This window comes from Myotis nattereri (assembly GCF_964212035.1).
Source record: "Myotis nattereri genome assembly, chromosome: X".
Lineage (NCBI taxonomy): Eukaryota > Metazoa > Chordata > Mammalia > Chiroptera > Vespertilionidae > Myotis > Myotis nattereri.
In genome coordinates, this window is record NC_138078.1 from 20969382 (window position 1) to 20986093 (window position 16712).

At 43.9% G+C, this 16712-nt stretch overlaps 2 protein-coding genes across 2 annotated transcripts in view; both read left to right on the top strand.

Annotated features, from left to right (window-relative positions):
- The window catches only part of IL1RAPL1 (interleukin 1 receptor accessory protein like 1), a gene marked incomplete at its 3' end in the record, with an annotated part of 1430596 nt that overhangs the window by 1224804 nt on the left and 189080 nt on the right, over nucleotides 1-16712 (top strand). The window lies entirely within an intron of this gene.
- Nucleotides 6387-7965, top strand: LOC308536287 (sperm acrosome membrane-associated protein 4-like; the record flags this gene model as incomplete). Its single annotated transcript, XM_081115398.1, has 1 exon — nucleotides 6387-7965. One exon carries the CDS (start codon nucleotides 6387-6389, stop codon nucleotides 6762-6764), a length of 378 nt encoding a protein of 125 aa, XP_080971524.1. The 3' UTR covers nucleotides 6765-7965.

Here is a 16712-nt window from a genome sequence, read left to right on the forward strand (position 1 = left end):
CTGGGAAGGAGCCTGCAACTGAGGTATGTGCCCTTCAACCAGAATCAAACGCAGGATCCTTTCAGTATGCAGGCCAACGCTCTACCCACTGAGCCAAGCCTTCATCAACTTTCACCCAGAAAGCTGTGTTTTCCACCGACTAACTCTCCCTTCTTCTACTGTAGCTCTGCTTCTCTGGTTAACAAAGCAACTGAACGATAATGAAAGGAAAAAAGACATCATGTTACTCCTTTAGTTAGAAGTCTCTTATAGCTTGTCATGGAATGAATCCAGACTTACAATAATTGCCTACAACACCCCCCACCTCCAATCTCTGGCCTCTCAGATCTCATTAGTTTCCCGCTCACTCTAGCCACATGGTCTTTTCTCCTGTTCTGAATAGAAAGCCAGGATAGCCCAGCTTCTGGACCTTTGCACTTACTGTTCCCTTTGCCTGGAAAGCTCTGGCTTCTGATGTCACATTTCTGGTTCCTCAGTATCCAAGTCTCAAGTCAAATGCCACACCACTGTGAGGCCATCACTACCATCTTATCTCAGGTAGCTCAGCAACACCCTAAGCCAGGCACTCTACTCTGAATATAATGCCAATTCCTTAAAACCAAGGATCTTGCCTCTCTTCTGCTCTACTCTATTTGCCTTAGCACATAGTAGGAGTTTTGTTGAATAAAGGAATGAGGACTCCCACCTAGCAAGCTTCTTCTTTTAAGAAAGGGAGGATCAAAGTGACCTTTTCCATAAGGTACTCGGTAATATGCTCACGTGGCAGAACTGTTCTGACAGCCCCTCATTAAATCCAACTCTGAATATATTAACTGCTCAAGAAGCCACCAAGGAACCAATAGGATCAATTTGAGTCTTTCTCATTCCCACCTGGGAGCCTAGTCATCCTTCATTTGATAAATCAATGCAGGAGGAAAAGGAGTGGCATCATATTCAATTACAAGGTTGGCCTCTGATAATTTGCATTATCTCTGAAGAGAATTCAAAGGGACTAACTCAATCTCAGGGCCCTAGGGCAGTTATTCTCAAAGCTTAGTATCCAGGCCAGCAGCATCAATACCACCTGGGAACTTGTTAGAAGTGCACATTCTCAGGGCCCACTCCTGACTTGCAGAATCAGAAACTTTAAATCTGTTCAAACAAGCCCTGTGCTAAAATATGAGAACAGTGCCCACACTTGTGCTTTATAATCACCTGCCGAGCTTTTACAATTTGCATCCTGAGCACCTGTATTAGAGGTTCTGATTGAGTTGGTCTGTCACAGGCCAGGGCTATATTTAATTTCAGTTCTGCTAGGTGATGCTGATGGATCTCCAAAATTTAGAATCATTGCCCTAGTGTGGAAACAGCGTAGTTTCATGTATACCCGGGTACTTCATAGAAGTTTCCCCTACAAAGAACTATAATTTGGAATTCAAAAATTGTTCGCTTCACAGTTTTACAGTCGGGGAGAAGGGAAAAGGCTTGGACTAAAATACAGCATATGGTTATAAATGCTAGGGTTGTATAGCCCCATCCAAAGCATCAATTCATAGGGAATCACATTTAAGCGATGTAATGTTCAAAAGCAAGTTCTGTGGTAAGCAGCCGCTATAATAGAATGACTTATTCCAGAAGGGAAGTTTCATTTCAGGGGCGCTTAACATATATCAAATATGTTTGGAGTTAATGAAAATGCAGGAAGCACCAAGTTAATAGGGCACTTTTAAACCATAAAACCGAATTTAACTGCACTAAGAATGATAATTCTCTGCACAAAAGGATGTTTCACAACCTGATTGATCAAATTGAGAATTCCAAGGATGCTGTGTGGCATCTTCTTTGAAGAAGCTGAACTGACTGGGAGAGGGAGGCTTCTTTAGAATATGGTTATTTACTTCTTAATTCAACACAGAATAATTAAAAAGAGATTTCACTTTATAAGGCCACAGAACAGCTTGTTTCATAAAATTGTTATAAGCCTCCAGACTCTCATTTCTATTTTAGTAGTGATTCCTTATATTTGTTTTCAGAAATATTTCAAATAGTCTTTGGTTTCTACTTTTATATTTGCTTTTTTAGTTGTTAGAAATAAGATAAAGTTAGAATGGCAAGAGAAAGGGCATTTATTTTTACAATAAAATAAACTTACTTTGTATGATATTGAAACTATCTCTTTTGATATAGGTAGCCCTATATTTTAGCTGCTTAATTTCATATTGAATTATTTAGTTGAAAAATTAAAAGCAAAGCCTAATGAAACAAAGTTACTTGTTTTTCTCATTTTATGGATGTATTGTAAAATATAAAAACAGCTGTTTCATTTTCAGTTTCCTGAATTGAATCACCATAAGGGCTTTGCAGAAATTATATTTGATTAATAGCGCTTTTAAAACTTCCCCTATAAAATTTATTCGTAGTATTTTCTTTCCATATAAAAAGGGATTACTGCTGTGTGTGTTAGGCATTTTGTTAGGTCTCCTTAGTTCATTAGACTGCCAGATTATGATTAGCAATACATATTAGGCCATTTACTAAACAAAGAATATTGGAAAAATGCTACATGCAAAGCATTGTGTTACAAGTGGTTCAACTTTCTAAATTTGAAATTAGATTGAGAGTATAATACATTTAGAAAATGTGGCTAGTTAAATTTAAAATAATTAAAATTAAATAACATTACAAATTTAGTTCTTCAGTCACCCTAGGTACGCTTCTAATGCTCATAGCCATATGTGGCTAATGGTTACTACATTGGACAGAAAAGATACAGAACACTTCTATCATCCCAGAAAGTTTGACCAGATAGTGGTATACAGACTAGTTTGTGAGGAAATACATATTTTAAAAAACATTGTTTTCTAGGATATTTTAGGATAGTTTTTAAGAATTTTACAATACAATGAAATTAAATGTTAAATAAATAAGGAAATATGCCACACGGAGTATTTTTTTTTAATCTTTATTGTTGAAAGTATTACATAGTTCTCCCTTTTCCCCCATTAACCTCTTCCAGCCAGCTGCTGCCCCCCTGGCCCTCACCACCCCATTATCTGTGTCCACAGGTTATGCGTATATGCATACAAGTTCATTGGTTGATCTCTTCCCACCTACCCTCCCCTGCCTTCCCTCTGAGGTTCAACAGTGGAGTATTTTTAAAAATAATTGACTCTCTAGAAGAGGAGCCTGATATCATAGTTGGTTGCCTAGAGCTTTTGTACATCTCACCTCCATAACTAGGTCATAGGGTTTTGAAGGGCATATCCTCTGTTTTATCCAGTGTCCTCACAGCGCCAAAAAGTGTGACATGCACAAAGAGGGCACTCAGTGAATCTTTACAAAAAGCACTAAAGAAACTGAAGCAAGGAGAGACTCGGTAAATATTGACTTTGAACTTGAACAGTAGTTTGTGACTCCTAGCTAAATCTAGCATTCTACTGCAGGGTCATTCTGAATAGTAGTGGGCCATGATCTCCCTCTGGGTCAGATGCTTCATGATAGAGTCACAAGACCAAGTGCCCCTTTCAGTCACTTTTTTTGAACTATATGCTATCTACACTAACACAGAGCTTCAATTCCCCACTATACCCTCTGTATATCTACTCCAGGACCAACCAAGGTAAACATAGACTGGCTTTCCAGGATTCTCATAATTTAATTATTCAGCTTGAATTACTATATGACTTCCTCCAATGAAGATCTAACTCTAATTCTTTCTGCAATTTTTCTTATTGTAGGACATGCATACTCCAATCTCTCTCTCTCTCTCTCTCTCTCTCTCTCTCTCTCTCTCTCTCTCTCTCAAAAGCAGCAGTGAAATCCCTCCCTACATCAGCAACATAGTGTTGTTTCAAAATATTTGCAATGAATAAATTTCAAAAGGTACTCTGACCTTTAATTTAAAATTTAATTAAATAAAGATTACTGTATTCAGAAAAGAAATTATTTTTGAATATTAGTTTAAAACCTAGAGAGCCACACACAAACACCTCCATGCCTAGATTCAAGCAAGGCAAATATTTTTAAGTATTTTTTAATCTCTTCATGATTGCTTAATCCAAAATACTGTATCTCCTTTCCTACTAGACTATATGTATCTAAAAGGTACAGAGATTATTGAAAAAGGAGGCAGGGTAGGAAATATTAACACAACTTTTGTCTGAAAGTCTTCTCTTAATCTATACCATTTATTTTTTGAGACAGATGTTTGGAAGACCTGTTTTTAGGGCAGAACCAGTACTAGTGTAAAGCTATGCCTGTTAAGCCCTTCTGTGCCATCTGCTTATGGGAATGTACACATTCCCATGTACAACATTAAAATAGCTGCTGCTTTTGGAGGTCACTTTACTAGGGTTGAGACTCACTTCCCACAACCATAATACCACAGTGAGATATCATCTTCCACCTGTCAGAATGGCTATTATAAATAAATCAACAAGCAAGTGTTGGCAGGGATGTGGAGAGAAGGGAACCCTTGTGCTCTGTTGGTGGGAATGCAGATTGGTGCAGCCACTGTGGAAAGCAGTATGGAGGTTCCTCAAACTATGAAAAATGGAACTCCCATTTGACCCACTTCTAGGAATATATCCCAAGAAATCAGAAACACTCATCAGAAAGAATATATGCACCTCTATGTTCATAGCAGCATAATTTACAATTTATGCTCAGATCTGGAAACAGCCTGAGTGCCCATCAGTAGACGAGTGGGTAAAAAAGCTGTGGGGCATTTACACAATGTAATACTATGCTGTAGAAAAGAAGGATTTCTTACCCTTTCCAACATCATTGATGGACCTGAAGAATATTATGCTGAGTGAAATAAGCCAATCAAAGAAAGACAAGTATCACATGATCTCACTTATAAGTGCAATCTAATGAACATAATAAACTGACGAACAAAATAGGTCCAGAGGCATAGAATAGACTGACATATCTCAGAGGGCAGGGTGTTTGGAGATGAGAAGAGATTGACCAAAGAACATATATATACTAGAGGCCTGATGCACGAAATTCGTGCAAGAGTAGGCCTTCCTTCCCCTGGATGCTGGCACTGGCTTCCCTCTAACAACACCTGGGACCCGGGCTTCCCTCACAGCCCCAGCTTCATCCGGAAGGTCGTCTGGAAGGACGTCTTCTCTAATTAGCATATTATGCTTTTATTATTATATATATGCATAACCAATGGGCACGGACAATAGTGTGGTGAAGACCTAGAGTACGGCAGGGCCTTGGAGCAGGGGAGGAAGAAGGGGGAGATTGGGGGACATCTGTAATATAGTCAACAAAAATAAAAAAATATTTAAAAAAAAGAAAATCCTGCCAATGTCTGGCCTCAACATCCCCCCTGTAGAATGGGGACCACAATGGTACCTACCCCATGAGGACAACATATTAAGATACTTAAATTATCATCTGGATGCAGACCTGAGTTTAAACCTGGGCTCTGCCTGTTCCCACTAAGAAATGCCTCAGTTTCGCCCTCTGGAAAGAGAAAGAGTTCCTTTTTTGACACCCGTGGGGACTATTTTAAGACTCAGCTGCTTCCTATAATGACCCCCATTTGTTAAGCACTAGCTGTGTGCCGGGTTCTGGCTGTGCCTGCTCCGTGTACCTGTTTGCTCATCTGAGAAATGGAGCTAATAGGTAGAAAGATTCCAACTGGAGAGCATAGGTGGAGCTCACTGCATGGTGCCTGTCACCCTGTCCAATGCTAGAAGCCTGGGAGCTGTGGTGAGCCCCGCCTTTGTGAGTCCTATCATCACAATGCAAGAGTAGGCCTTTAATGCATCCACCACGGGTCTTGCACACAGCAGGTGCTCAATAAATGCCCTCTTTGGAATTAAATAAACCTGGGATCTAATCCTGGCTCTAAGGCTTTGGACACCTCCCTTTTCCTCCTGAGCCTTGGTTTGCCCATCTGAAAAACGGGCTCACCATGGGCACTGGGCAGGGGCAGCACCCAGCACCCAGCAGAGCCTAAGACTGAGTGGCCAGGATGGCAAGTGCTGGGTGCAGTGTTCTTACCTCGGTGGGGTAGCAATGACCTTGTTCCCTGGTAGGTCAGTGAGTCAACCTGCCCTTCAGATTGTGACACCCCTCCCCCACCCATGACCTCACCCCCAGAGTGGCCAGTGGAACCCTGAGGGGTCTATGAGGTCACCCCATTCTGCTTCACAAAGATTCTCTTGTGGCAGCAGCCACTGGCTGTCTCTGTCCCGGGGAGGCTTCAGAGACCCTGGGACTCAGGAGCCGTGGTCAGGAAGAAGCTCCTGAGAGGGACACGGAGCGCTGGGAACCAAGGACACTCCAAGTGCTGACCCCGGGAGGCCAGATCCAGGGACAAAAGTCTTGTGGGCATGCGGAGTGTCATTCAGCAGTTCCGGGAGGCCCACTGCCATCAGGCCACCATGGTCCTTGGCTGTCTACTGCTCTTGGTGATGGCTCTGCCCACAGTCATGACAGGCATCAAGATGTGCATCTTCTGTGATGTGACCGACTCATCCTCCATCTGCCCCGGCATCCTCATGACCTGTGGCAACGATGAACAGTGCTTCACCGGCCAAGGAATGATCCCCGGCCTCGGCCCTGTCACCAACAAAGGCTGCATGCTGTCCACTTCATGTAGCCGCCGTGTAGAGCCTGTCATCTACCAGGGCGTCACCTACAAGTTCAACTCCACCTGCTGCGATGGCGAACTGTGTAACAGGGCCCTCATCCCCGCAGGCAGCCTGAAGGCAGCGGCTACCACCTGCCTGGCACTGGGCGTGCTGCTGCTGCTTCAATGACTGTGACCAGCATGAAGGACAGGGCCTGGGACTGGTCTTAGGGCTCCACTGCTCCTTGTGCCCCCTTCCTTTCCCCTCCCTTCCCCCATTAAATGGCCAGAGGCCCTAGACAAAAAAATAAAACAATAATGATGATAAAGCTTTACAGTACTTTTTCACGTAAATGATTATGTAACAGCCTTTAGATATAAGTAATAGTTCTTATGCTGTTATAGCTAAGAGGAGTGATGAGTTGAGAAAATTATCCAGATAATCTAGGACCAGAGGCCAGACTTCTTTAGACTGTGAACGGTGATGGCTTAAAAAAAACAGGGCATGGTTGGCTGAACTGCATGTAGATCTCTTGAGACTGTATCACACTATCTAGTGGTTCTCAAACTCTTAGAAACACCTGCCACATTAAGACCAATTAATTCATGATCACTGGGGGTGGGCCCCAGGCATTGGTTGTCTTTTAAAGTTCCCTGAGAACCACTGGCAAAACAGAATGAAGCAGTCTGTCCCAAGAAGATATACGAACAGCCAATAGATATATGAAAAGATGTTCAATCTCACTAGCAATTAGGGAAATGCAAATCAAAACTACGAGATACCACCTCACACCTGTTAGAGTGGCTGTTATAAAGACAAAGTAATACCAAGTATTGGAGAGGTTTTGGAGAAAAGGGAACCCTCATTCACAACTGGTGGGAATGTTGACTGATACAACCACCATGGACAGTAGTCTGGTGATTTCTCAAAAAATTAAAAATAGAGCTACCATATGACCCAGTAATCCCTAGCCTGCGTATATACCCGAAAAACTAAAAAAAACATGTATTCGCAAAGATATATGCACCCCTGTGTTCCTTGCAGCATTATTCATGGTGGCCAAGACATAGAAACAACTAAAGTGTCCTGCAATAGAGGATAAAGATGTGGTACATATACACAATAGAATACTACTCAGCCATAAGAAAGGATGAAATACTGCCATTTGAAGCAATGGATGGACCTTGAGAACATTATAAGTGAAATCTCAGAAAAAGCTAAGAACCATATGATTACACTCATATGTGGTATATAAAACTGAAACTCATGGACAAAACAGCAGAGTGGTGGTTGTCAGAGGGAAGGGGATGGAGGGTGAATGGGGGGTCCTAATATATGGTGACAGGAGAAAATTTGACTTTGGATAATGGGCACACAGTGCAATATTTAAATCATTAAAATTGAATATAAATAAGTATAACATGTTATAAAAACAAAAAGAAGTATTTGAATATATGAATAAGAAGCAAGAAAATATAGAAAATGACTAAAAAGATTTTAAAATGAAACCTATAACTTTTAGAAATAAAAAATATAATCCTATCTAATAAAAGAGAAAGATGGTAATTAGTGTATGTCCGCTACCCTTCCCATTGGCTAATAAGGGCGATATGCAAATTAACTGCCAGCCAAGATGGCGGCCGGCAGCCAGGCAGCTTGAAACTAACATGAGGCTTGCTTGCTTCAGTGACAGAGGAATCCAAAGTTCCCCGCCTGCCACTGCCGGCCTCTGAGCTTGCAGTTTGAAACATTGTTACAAATATAGAAGCTAAACAAAACCCCAGAAACCTGCTTTCAGCCCGCCAGGATATCAGAGCTGAAGTTGATACAGTGTTTCAATTATAGAACCCAAACAAACCAGATACCTGCTTTCAGCAGCAGAGGCCTCAGACCTGGAGCCAGAGCTAAAGCTGGCCCAGAATAAAAAAAAAAGAAAAAAAGGAGCAATTTGGAGCTTCAGTCACCCGCCAGCCTGAAAACAGCCCTCAGCCCCTCACCCAGACTGGCCAGGCACCCCAATGGGGAACCCCATCCTGAAGGGTGTGTGACCAGCTGCAAACAGCCATCATCCTCTCACCCAGGCTGGCCAGGCACTCCAGTGGGGACCCCCACCCTGATCCAGGACACCCTTCAGGGCAAACCAGCCAGCCCCACCCATGCACCAGGCCTCTATCCTATATAGTAAAAGGGTAATATGCCTCCCAGCACCGGGATCAGCGGAGCCGCGAGGCCTCCCAGCACCGGGATCAGAGGAGCTGAGAGGCCTCCCAGCACCGGGATCAGCGTGACAGGCGGCAGCGCCCAAACCCCCTGATCGCCCTGCGACTCTGTGTGTGACAGGGGGCAGGGCCACAACCTCCCTATCCGCCCTGCTCTGTTCATGACAGGGGAAGGCGCCCCAACCCCCTGATCAGCCCTGCTTTGTTCCCGATAGGGGGGAGCTCCCCAACCCCCTGATCGCCCTTTGACTCTGTGTGTGAAAGGGTGTGGCACCCCAACCCCCTGATCAGCCCTGCTTTTTGTGTGACAGGGTGCAGCACCCCCTCCCCACGGGCCCTGCTCTGTGTGTGACGGGGTAGAGCCATAATCTCTCCATCGGCCCTGCCCTGAGTGTGAGAGTGGCGGCGCCCCAACCCCCTGATTGGCCCTGCTCTGTGCGTGACCGAGGGTGGCGCCGCAACCTCCCCATTGGCCCTGCCTTGAGTGAGACAGGGGGCAGTGCCCCAACCGCCCAATCAGCCCTATCCTGTGCGTGACTGGGGGTGGCATCGCAACCTCCCGATCCGCCCTGCTCTGTGCATGACAGGGGGCGGCGCCCCAACTCCCCAATCAGCCCTGCTCTGAGCCTGACCAGGGGCTGCACCTAGGGATTGGGCCTGCCCTCTGCCACCAGGGAGCGGGCCTAAGTGAGCAGGTTGTTATCTCCCGAGGGTTCCCAGACTGTGAGAGTGCACAGGCCGGGCTGATGGACCCCCCCCCCCCCGAGTGCACAAATTTTTGTGCACTGGGCCTCTAGTATATATATAAAACCCTAATATGCAAATAGACCAAACAGCTTAACAACCAAACAATTGAACAACCTTAATATACAAGATAAAAGCAACATTTTATTAGGATAAATTTATTTAATGATATTAATCTTTTTAACTTTGTAGAGTTTCAAGAAGGCCCATTGTGTTATTAATTTTTATTAATGCTCCATATGTGTTTGGAAAGCTTTTATATTCTGAAATTATTGGGTGTATTAGATCAAGTGTGTTAGTTATTTATCTCAAATGTCATATATTGTACTGATCTATCATTTTCTTTCACCTGCTACATCTATAAGTTGGTAGGTAGAATTTTGAAATCCTTTCACTAAGGCGTTTTATTTGTGCACTTATCTTCATAATCTGTCAAAACTTATTTTATATATTTTGACACTGTTTTTAGATGCATAATTACATAGCCTCAGTATTTATCACAGGTATATCTTTTTGAGAAGTGAAAATCTTATCATTATACTAGAGGCCCAGTGCATGAATTTGTGTTTGGTTGGGGTCCGGCTGGCCTGGCCCCAATCAGGGCCCGATCAGGGGCCGGCCAGCTGGGGGAAGGGGCTTTGGGCGATTGGCCAGCGGGCCCTGCACCCGATTGGGGTTGGGGGTCGATTGGGGGCAGGGCCAGCCATAGGGAGGGGCTGTGGGTGGTGGTCTGGCCAGCCCCATCCCTGAATGGGGTAGGGGGTCCGATCAGGGGCCAGCGGCTTGGGGGAGGGGCCATGGGTGGTTGGCCTGGCTGGCTCTGCCCCTGGTGGGGTGAAGGGGCCGATCTGGGGTGGGGCCTGGTGGGGGGAAGGGCTTCAGGAGGTTGGTGGGCTGGCCTCGCCCCCTATTGGGGTGGGGGGGGCAATCAGGGTCAGGGCCAGTGGCGGGGAGGGGCTGTGGGCCCATCAGAGGCATGGCCAGCCGGGAGGAGGGGCTGCAGGAGGTTGGTCACCCAGCCCTTCCCCCTATTGGGGTAGAGGCTTGTGATCAGGGGCAGGCCAGCCATGGGGAGGGCCTGCAGGCCTATCGTGGTGGGGTGGGCTGATTGGGGGCAGGGCTGACCAGGGGGAAAGGAGGGGACATTTGGCCAGCAGCCAGCTCTTGATCAGGGTGGATAGTCTGATCAGGGACAGGCCAGCAGTGGGGAGGGGCCACAAGGTTGGACAGCTGGCCCCACCTCCTGATCACAGGTTCGCTGTCCACAGTGGGCATCATAGCTACCAGTCGTTATGGTCCTTATGGCCATTAAAGTCGCTGGCTTTTTATATATATTGGTGGTGGACCTCTCTATCTCATAATACCTTTGGTTCAAAGCCTGTTTCATGTAATATTAATGTGGTTAAGCCAGCTTTATTTTGTTTGCATTTATTATGTATACAACTTTTAAATACAATTTGTATACTTTTCATTTATATGTGCCTCTTATGAACACATTGTTTTATTTTTTTTTATTCCTGTCTGACAGTCTTTGTTAAATAGAACTTTTTAGTTCATTTTAATTGTAGTAAGTAGTATTAGGGATATCTCTACTATATGTTATGCTTCCTATGTACCTGCCTTGTTTGTGGTTCATTTTTTCTGATCGTTTTTTCCTTCTTTTACATTAATTGAGTTTGGAAGTTTTGTACTTGATCTCTATTACTTTCATTATATCCTGGGAAAGTCACACATACATGCTTAACTTATCAAAATGTACTTCATCTATAGTTTCATTCTCCTTTAGAACAAAGTAAAGACCTTAGAAGACTATTTCTGTTCTCTCAAGTATTTTAGCCATCTTTTTTTCTTGATCCACAACAGGTGCAATGGTATTGCTTTACATTGTCAACATACGCTCACTGAAGGAAATTTTCTGTCTCGAATGTTGGTATATTTTGCTTTTACTTATGAATGATACTTTAATGGTTATGTGATTCTAAATTCTTTTCAGCACAGTGGAATATTATTCCACAGGCTTTTGATTTCTATTGCTGTATCTGATAATTTGATTGTCAGTATAATTTTTATTCTCTTCAAGGTATTATGTCTTTTCTCTCACTTTAAAAGTTCTCTCTTTATATTTCATTTAATAAAATTTAATTATACATATGCAGCAGTAGATTTTTATTTATCCTTTTTGAGAGTTATTAGTGTTCATGAATCTGGGAATTGGTATCTTTCAAGAGTTATGGAAAATTTTCAGATATTTCCACTTCAAATATATGCCAGCTTCATTCTTCCATTCTGTTCCCCCTCTTCTTATGGAATTCCACTTAGAATAAGACATACCCATGCTTACTCTAATCTCCATATCTTAAACCAGGGGTGGGCAAACTTTTTAACTCAAGGGCCCCAATGGGTTCTTAAACTGGACTGGAGGGCCGGAACAAAAGCATGGATGGAGTGTTTGTGTGAACTAATATAAATTCAAAGTAAACATCATTACATAAAGGGGTATGGTCTTTTTTTTTTTTTTTTTTTTTTTTTAGTTTTATTCATTTCAAACAGACCGGATCCGGCCCGCGGGCCGTAGTTTGCCCACGGCTGTCTTAAACCCTATTTTATGTATTCAATCCTTATATCTATTCTTATATTAAACCTGGGGCCCAGTGCACAAATTTGCACACCTTGAAAGGAATTGTGGACTGCGAGGCTGCGGTGGGCATAGGGGCAGGTCTCAGCCCATCCTCCATGCCCTGCCTGGCCCCTCCCACTACAGCCCTGGGTCCCCTGTCTGCCAGCAGCCCTGCTCCCAGTCACTATGATGTGTGCTGACCACCAGGGAGCACACGCCGAACATGTCAGCCATCAGCCATAGAGGGATTATGGGGCAGGTTAGTGGGGGTACCAGACCAAGGCAGGGCACCGGTTGCTGTTATTGGGTGAGCCTCTGGTGGTTACTGAAAATTATTTGCTCCTGCGTGCTACAGTCCTGCTGGGTGCTCACACCTGCTGCTGGCACTGGTCTCCTCGCACCCGCTGCTGCCAACAGGGCTGCCGCTCACACCTGCTGCTGGAACCTGGCACTGGCCCTGATCTCTGGGCACCATCAGCAGGTGTGAGCGGCTGCCGACTCCAATCGCCCCTCAGGGCTTCTCCACCTCCCCTGCTCCTGAAGTGATATTTGGGCCAGCAGCCGCCTCTCGCACCCACTGCTGGCAACGGCCCCACTTGCACCTGCATCTAGCACCAGAGCCACCACTCATATCCACTGCCAGAGCCCAGTTCTGGTCCTCATCACTCAGCACTGTCAGTGGGTGTGAGTAGCTGCCAGTCCCAATCACCCCTGAGGGCTTCTCCACCTCCCACTGCTCCTAAGGGGTGATCAGGGCAGCAGCCACAGCTCACAGCCACTGCTGGCGTGTGCCCCAATCGCTCTGCACCGTCAGTGGGTGCAAGTGGGGCCGGCGCAGTCATTGTGTGGGAGTAGTGGCAAGGGAGTGGGTCTAAGCCGGCAGTTGGACATCCTTAGCACTGCTGCAGAGGCGGGAGAGGCTCCTGCCACTGCCACTGCACACATCAGCCATTAGCCTAGCTTCTGGCTGAGCAGCACTCCCCCTATGGGAGCGCACTGACCACCAGAGGGCAGCTCCTGCATTGAGCATCTGCCCCCTGGTGGTCAGTGTGCATCATAGCAGCCGGATGTTCTGCCGTGAGGCCGAAACCAGCTCTCCAACATCACCCAGGATTCCCGGATTGTGAGAGGGCACAGGCCAAGCCAAGGGACCCCACTGGTGCATGATCGGAGCTGGAGAGGGACGTGGTAGGTTGGCCAGCCAGGGCGGGACTGTAGGAGAGCTCCAGGGCATGTCTGGACCATCTCACTCAGTCCTGATCAGCCGGACCCCAGCAGCAAGCTAACCTAGAGGTCAGAGCATCTTCTCCCTGGTGGTCAATACATGTCATACAGAGTAGTTGAGCGGCCTTAGCACATCATTAGCATATTACTCTTTGATTCGTTCAACAGCTGACTGGACAACCGGACACTTAGCATATTAGGCTTTTATTATATAGGCCTAGAGGTCTGGTGCACAAAAAATTCATGCACTGGGAAGGGAGGGGTCCCTCAGCCCAGCTTGAACCCTCTCACAGTCCGAGAGCCCTCAGGGGATGTCCTACTGACGGCGGGGAGCAGGCCTAAGCTGCAGTCTGGCCTACCTCTGCAGGAGGCGACCAGGTTGATCAGGGGAAGGCACTGCCCACATCACCCCACTGCTGCTGCCACTGCTGGCCACCGTGGCTGCTGGCCCTCCTTGGCCCTCACAGCTGCTGCAGCTTTGTCTGGAAGGATGTCTGGAAGACGTCTGGTCTATCTGGTCTAATTAGCATATTGCCCTTTTATTAGTATAGATTATTGACTATGCCCTGGCCAGTGTGGATCAGTAGGTTGGGTGTCACCTCATGCACTGAAAGGTTGCCAATTCCATTCCTGGTCAGGGGACATGCCCAGGTTGCAGGCTTGATTCCCAGGGGATGTGTGGGAGGTAGTGATTGATGTTGCTTTCACATCGCTCTTTCTCTCCCTTCTTCTCTAAAAATCAATAAAAAATATTTTAAAGAACTTTAATATTATTGACTGTATTCCCTATGGTGTATTTCACATCCCTGTGACTATTTTGTAACTGCCGATTTTAATTTCTTAATCCCTTCACTTTTTTCACCCAGCCCTTCAAACCCGCTTCCATCTCAGTTTCTGTATTTGTTCATTTATTTTGTTTTTTAGATTCAACATATAAGTGGAATCATATGCTATCTATCTTTCTCTGTTTGACATATTTCACATGTTTGGCATAATTACCTCTAGGTCCATCCATTTTGTCACAAATGGTGGGATTTAATTCTTTTTGATGACCAAGTAATATTCCATTGTATATGTGTACCAATCTTCTTTATCCATTCATGTAGTGATAGGCAAAGATACCAGTATTGCTTCCATATCTTGGCTATTGTAAATAATGTTGCAGTGAACATAAGCTGGAGCTGGGTCATGGGAGTCCTTCAAGAATTATAGTAGTGTCCAAGGTCAGCAGGCCTTTATCAGTTAACATGGACAGATGTGGCATCTCCCAGGTCCCTTGGTGAAAAGGCCTAGTCCCAAAACCAAAGACAAGTGAGACTGGTGCCCACCCTACAGGGGGACTGTCCATAGGCCTGCCTTCTCAAAGTTCCCCTCCTTGGTCCTAGTCTCCACTAGGAATTTGGAACCTCCTATCCAGACACCAAAGTTCCCACAAAGGCACTATTGTCCATAAATGGCTGCCAAATATTTGTTTGGTGGGGGATCTGGCTGTGTCTCTCCTATGCCTTCATTTTGCTGATATCACTCTGCCATATTGTTTTAATGACTATAAACTATGACACTATTATTTAGTATGGCAAGTCCTCCTGTATTTAAAAATTTAAGTATATTATTAACTATTTCTTTCAAAGTGCTTTCATATAACTTTGTCAAGTTTAAGAAGAAAACATAATTGGATTCAATTAGAATTGAATTTTGTTGCAAATCTTGGGAGGAATTTTATGCCTTTCCATATTGTTATTTGCTCAACCATTGAAGAATGCATACATGTCTCCATTTATTGAAGTGTTCATCTATCACTCAGAGTCAAGGTTGTAATTTCTTTCATATGTCTTCAACTTCAATAGTTGTATGTTTGTGTATGTACAGTTGTAAAGTAAGAGTGAGAATAAGCACAAGAGAAAGACTTGAATCTAATACCCCATCACACTCACTGCCCCATTTTTTGTAATTGTTAATTACAAATACATTAACCTCCCTTTCATTTTCTAATTGCTTCATCTGTATTAGATGTATTTATGAGTTTATATCTCTATTCTCTGCCTCCTAGCACTCTCATTTTTTTATATATTCTTTTACTTAGCATTTTGAAGACATTTCTTCATTTACTCCTATACAATTTGTTCAGATTTTTCTGTTATTTTATATTATAACACCTTTCTAGTTGCATTTGGTTTTCCTTGTATTCTTTTCCTCACTATGACAAGTTCTTTTGCTTCTCTGCACTTCATCTCTCACATTGCCCTCTAGGGATCCTGACTTTTTAAAATAAATAGTAATCATGTATTCATAACTTTTGAGGATACAAAGATGTTTTCTAAACTTTTCACCTTTTAGCGGAAACATACTTTCAGAAATATATAGCTACTTTGAGCCTTCCCAAACTCTTTTCTCTTATAGTGCAGAATAATTTTAAAGATGTCATTTGGAAATTTTAAACATAGACCTGTTTTCCAATGGATATAATCTGACTCAGGCAGGGCATGCATGGAGTGTTTTAAGCACCATGCACTGCACTCTTGGCTGAACAATTTTCAAGCTGGAGTGTGTGTGTGTGCGCGCGTGTGTGTGTGTGCGTGTGTGTGCGCGCGCGTGTGCGCAAGCACATATGCATGTACACGAGTGCACATTTGTGTATAACTGTATTAATAAAAGCTTAGAGAGGCTATATGAGTCACACCTCATCTGCTACACCTCATCTGTGACCCTGGGAATTCGCCGTTGATAAAAATGTTTAATGTTGTTTCATTTGTAAAAATGGAATGGTGATTAACATATCACACAAATTAAAGTGCACGTTTCACTGTGTAATATTGCAGTAATTAATAAATAACTGTAATCTGTCCCCACATCTTTCACTAAGTAATATTTTGTCAATTAGAGAATAACATTATATAAAAAGTAGGACTGTTCCGAACTTGAATCTACAAATAAAAGATGTGCTATTTAACCAAAATTCACTTTATTACATGGTGAAGGACAATACTTAACTGTCAGAATCTTTCTTTCTAAATTAGTGGGACATACAAAAGTTTATATTTTATTGTTTTGCATGATGATTAATGCTTAGATGCTCAGCCTTGGAGAATTATTCCGACAACAATAACATATATTTAATTATTTTTAAGGAAGAAGGTAAATGCAGTTCATACTGTAGTTTGGTCAGACTCCTTGGTGAGGCTATCAATGATCAAGTCAGTTCACATTGAGCTTGAGCTTCCTCTTCTCTGAAGTCCTAGTATATATAATTAGAAAACATACAAGTAGGCCCATTGATATATAAGATCTTATTCTGCATTTTACATGTCTTAAACTATTTCCTCCTCCCCCACC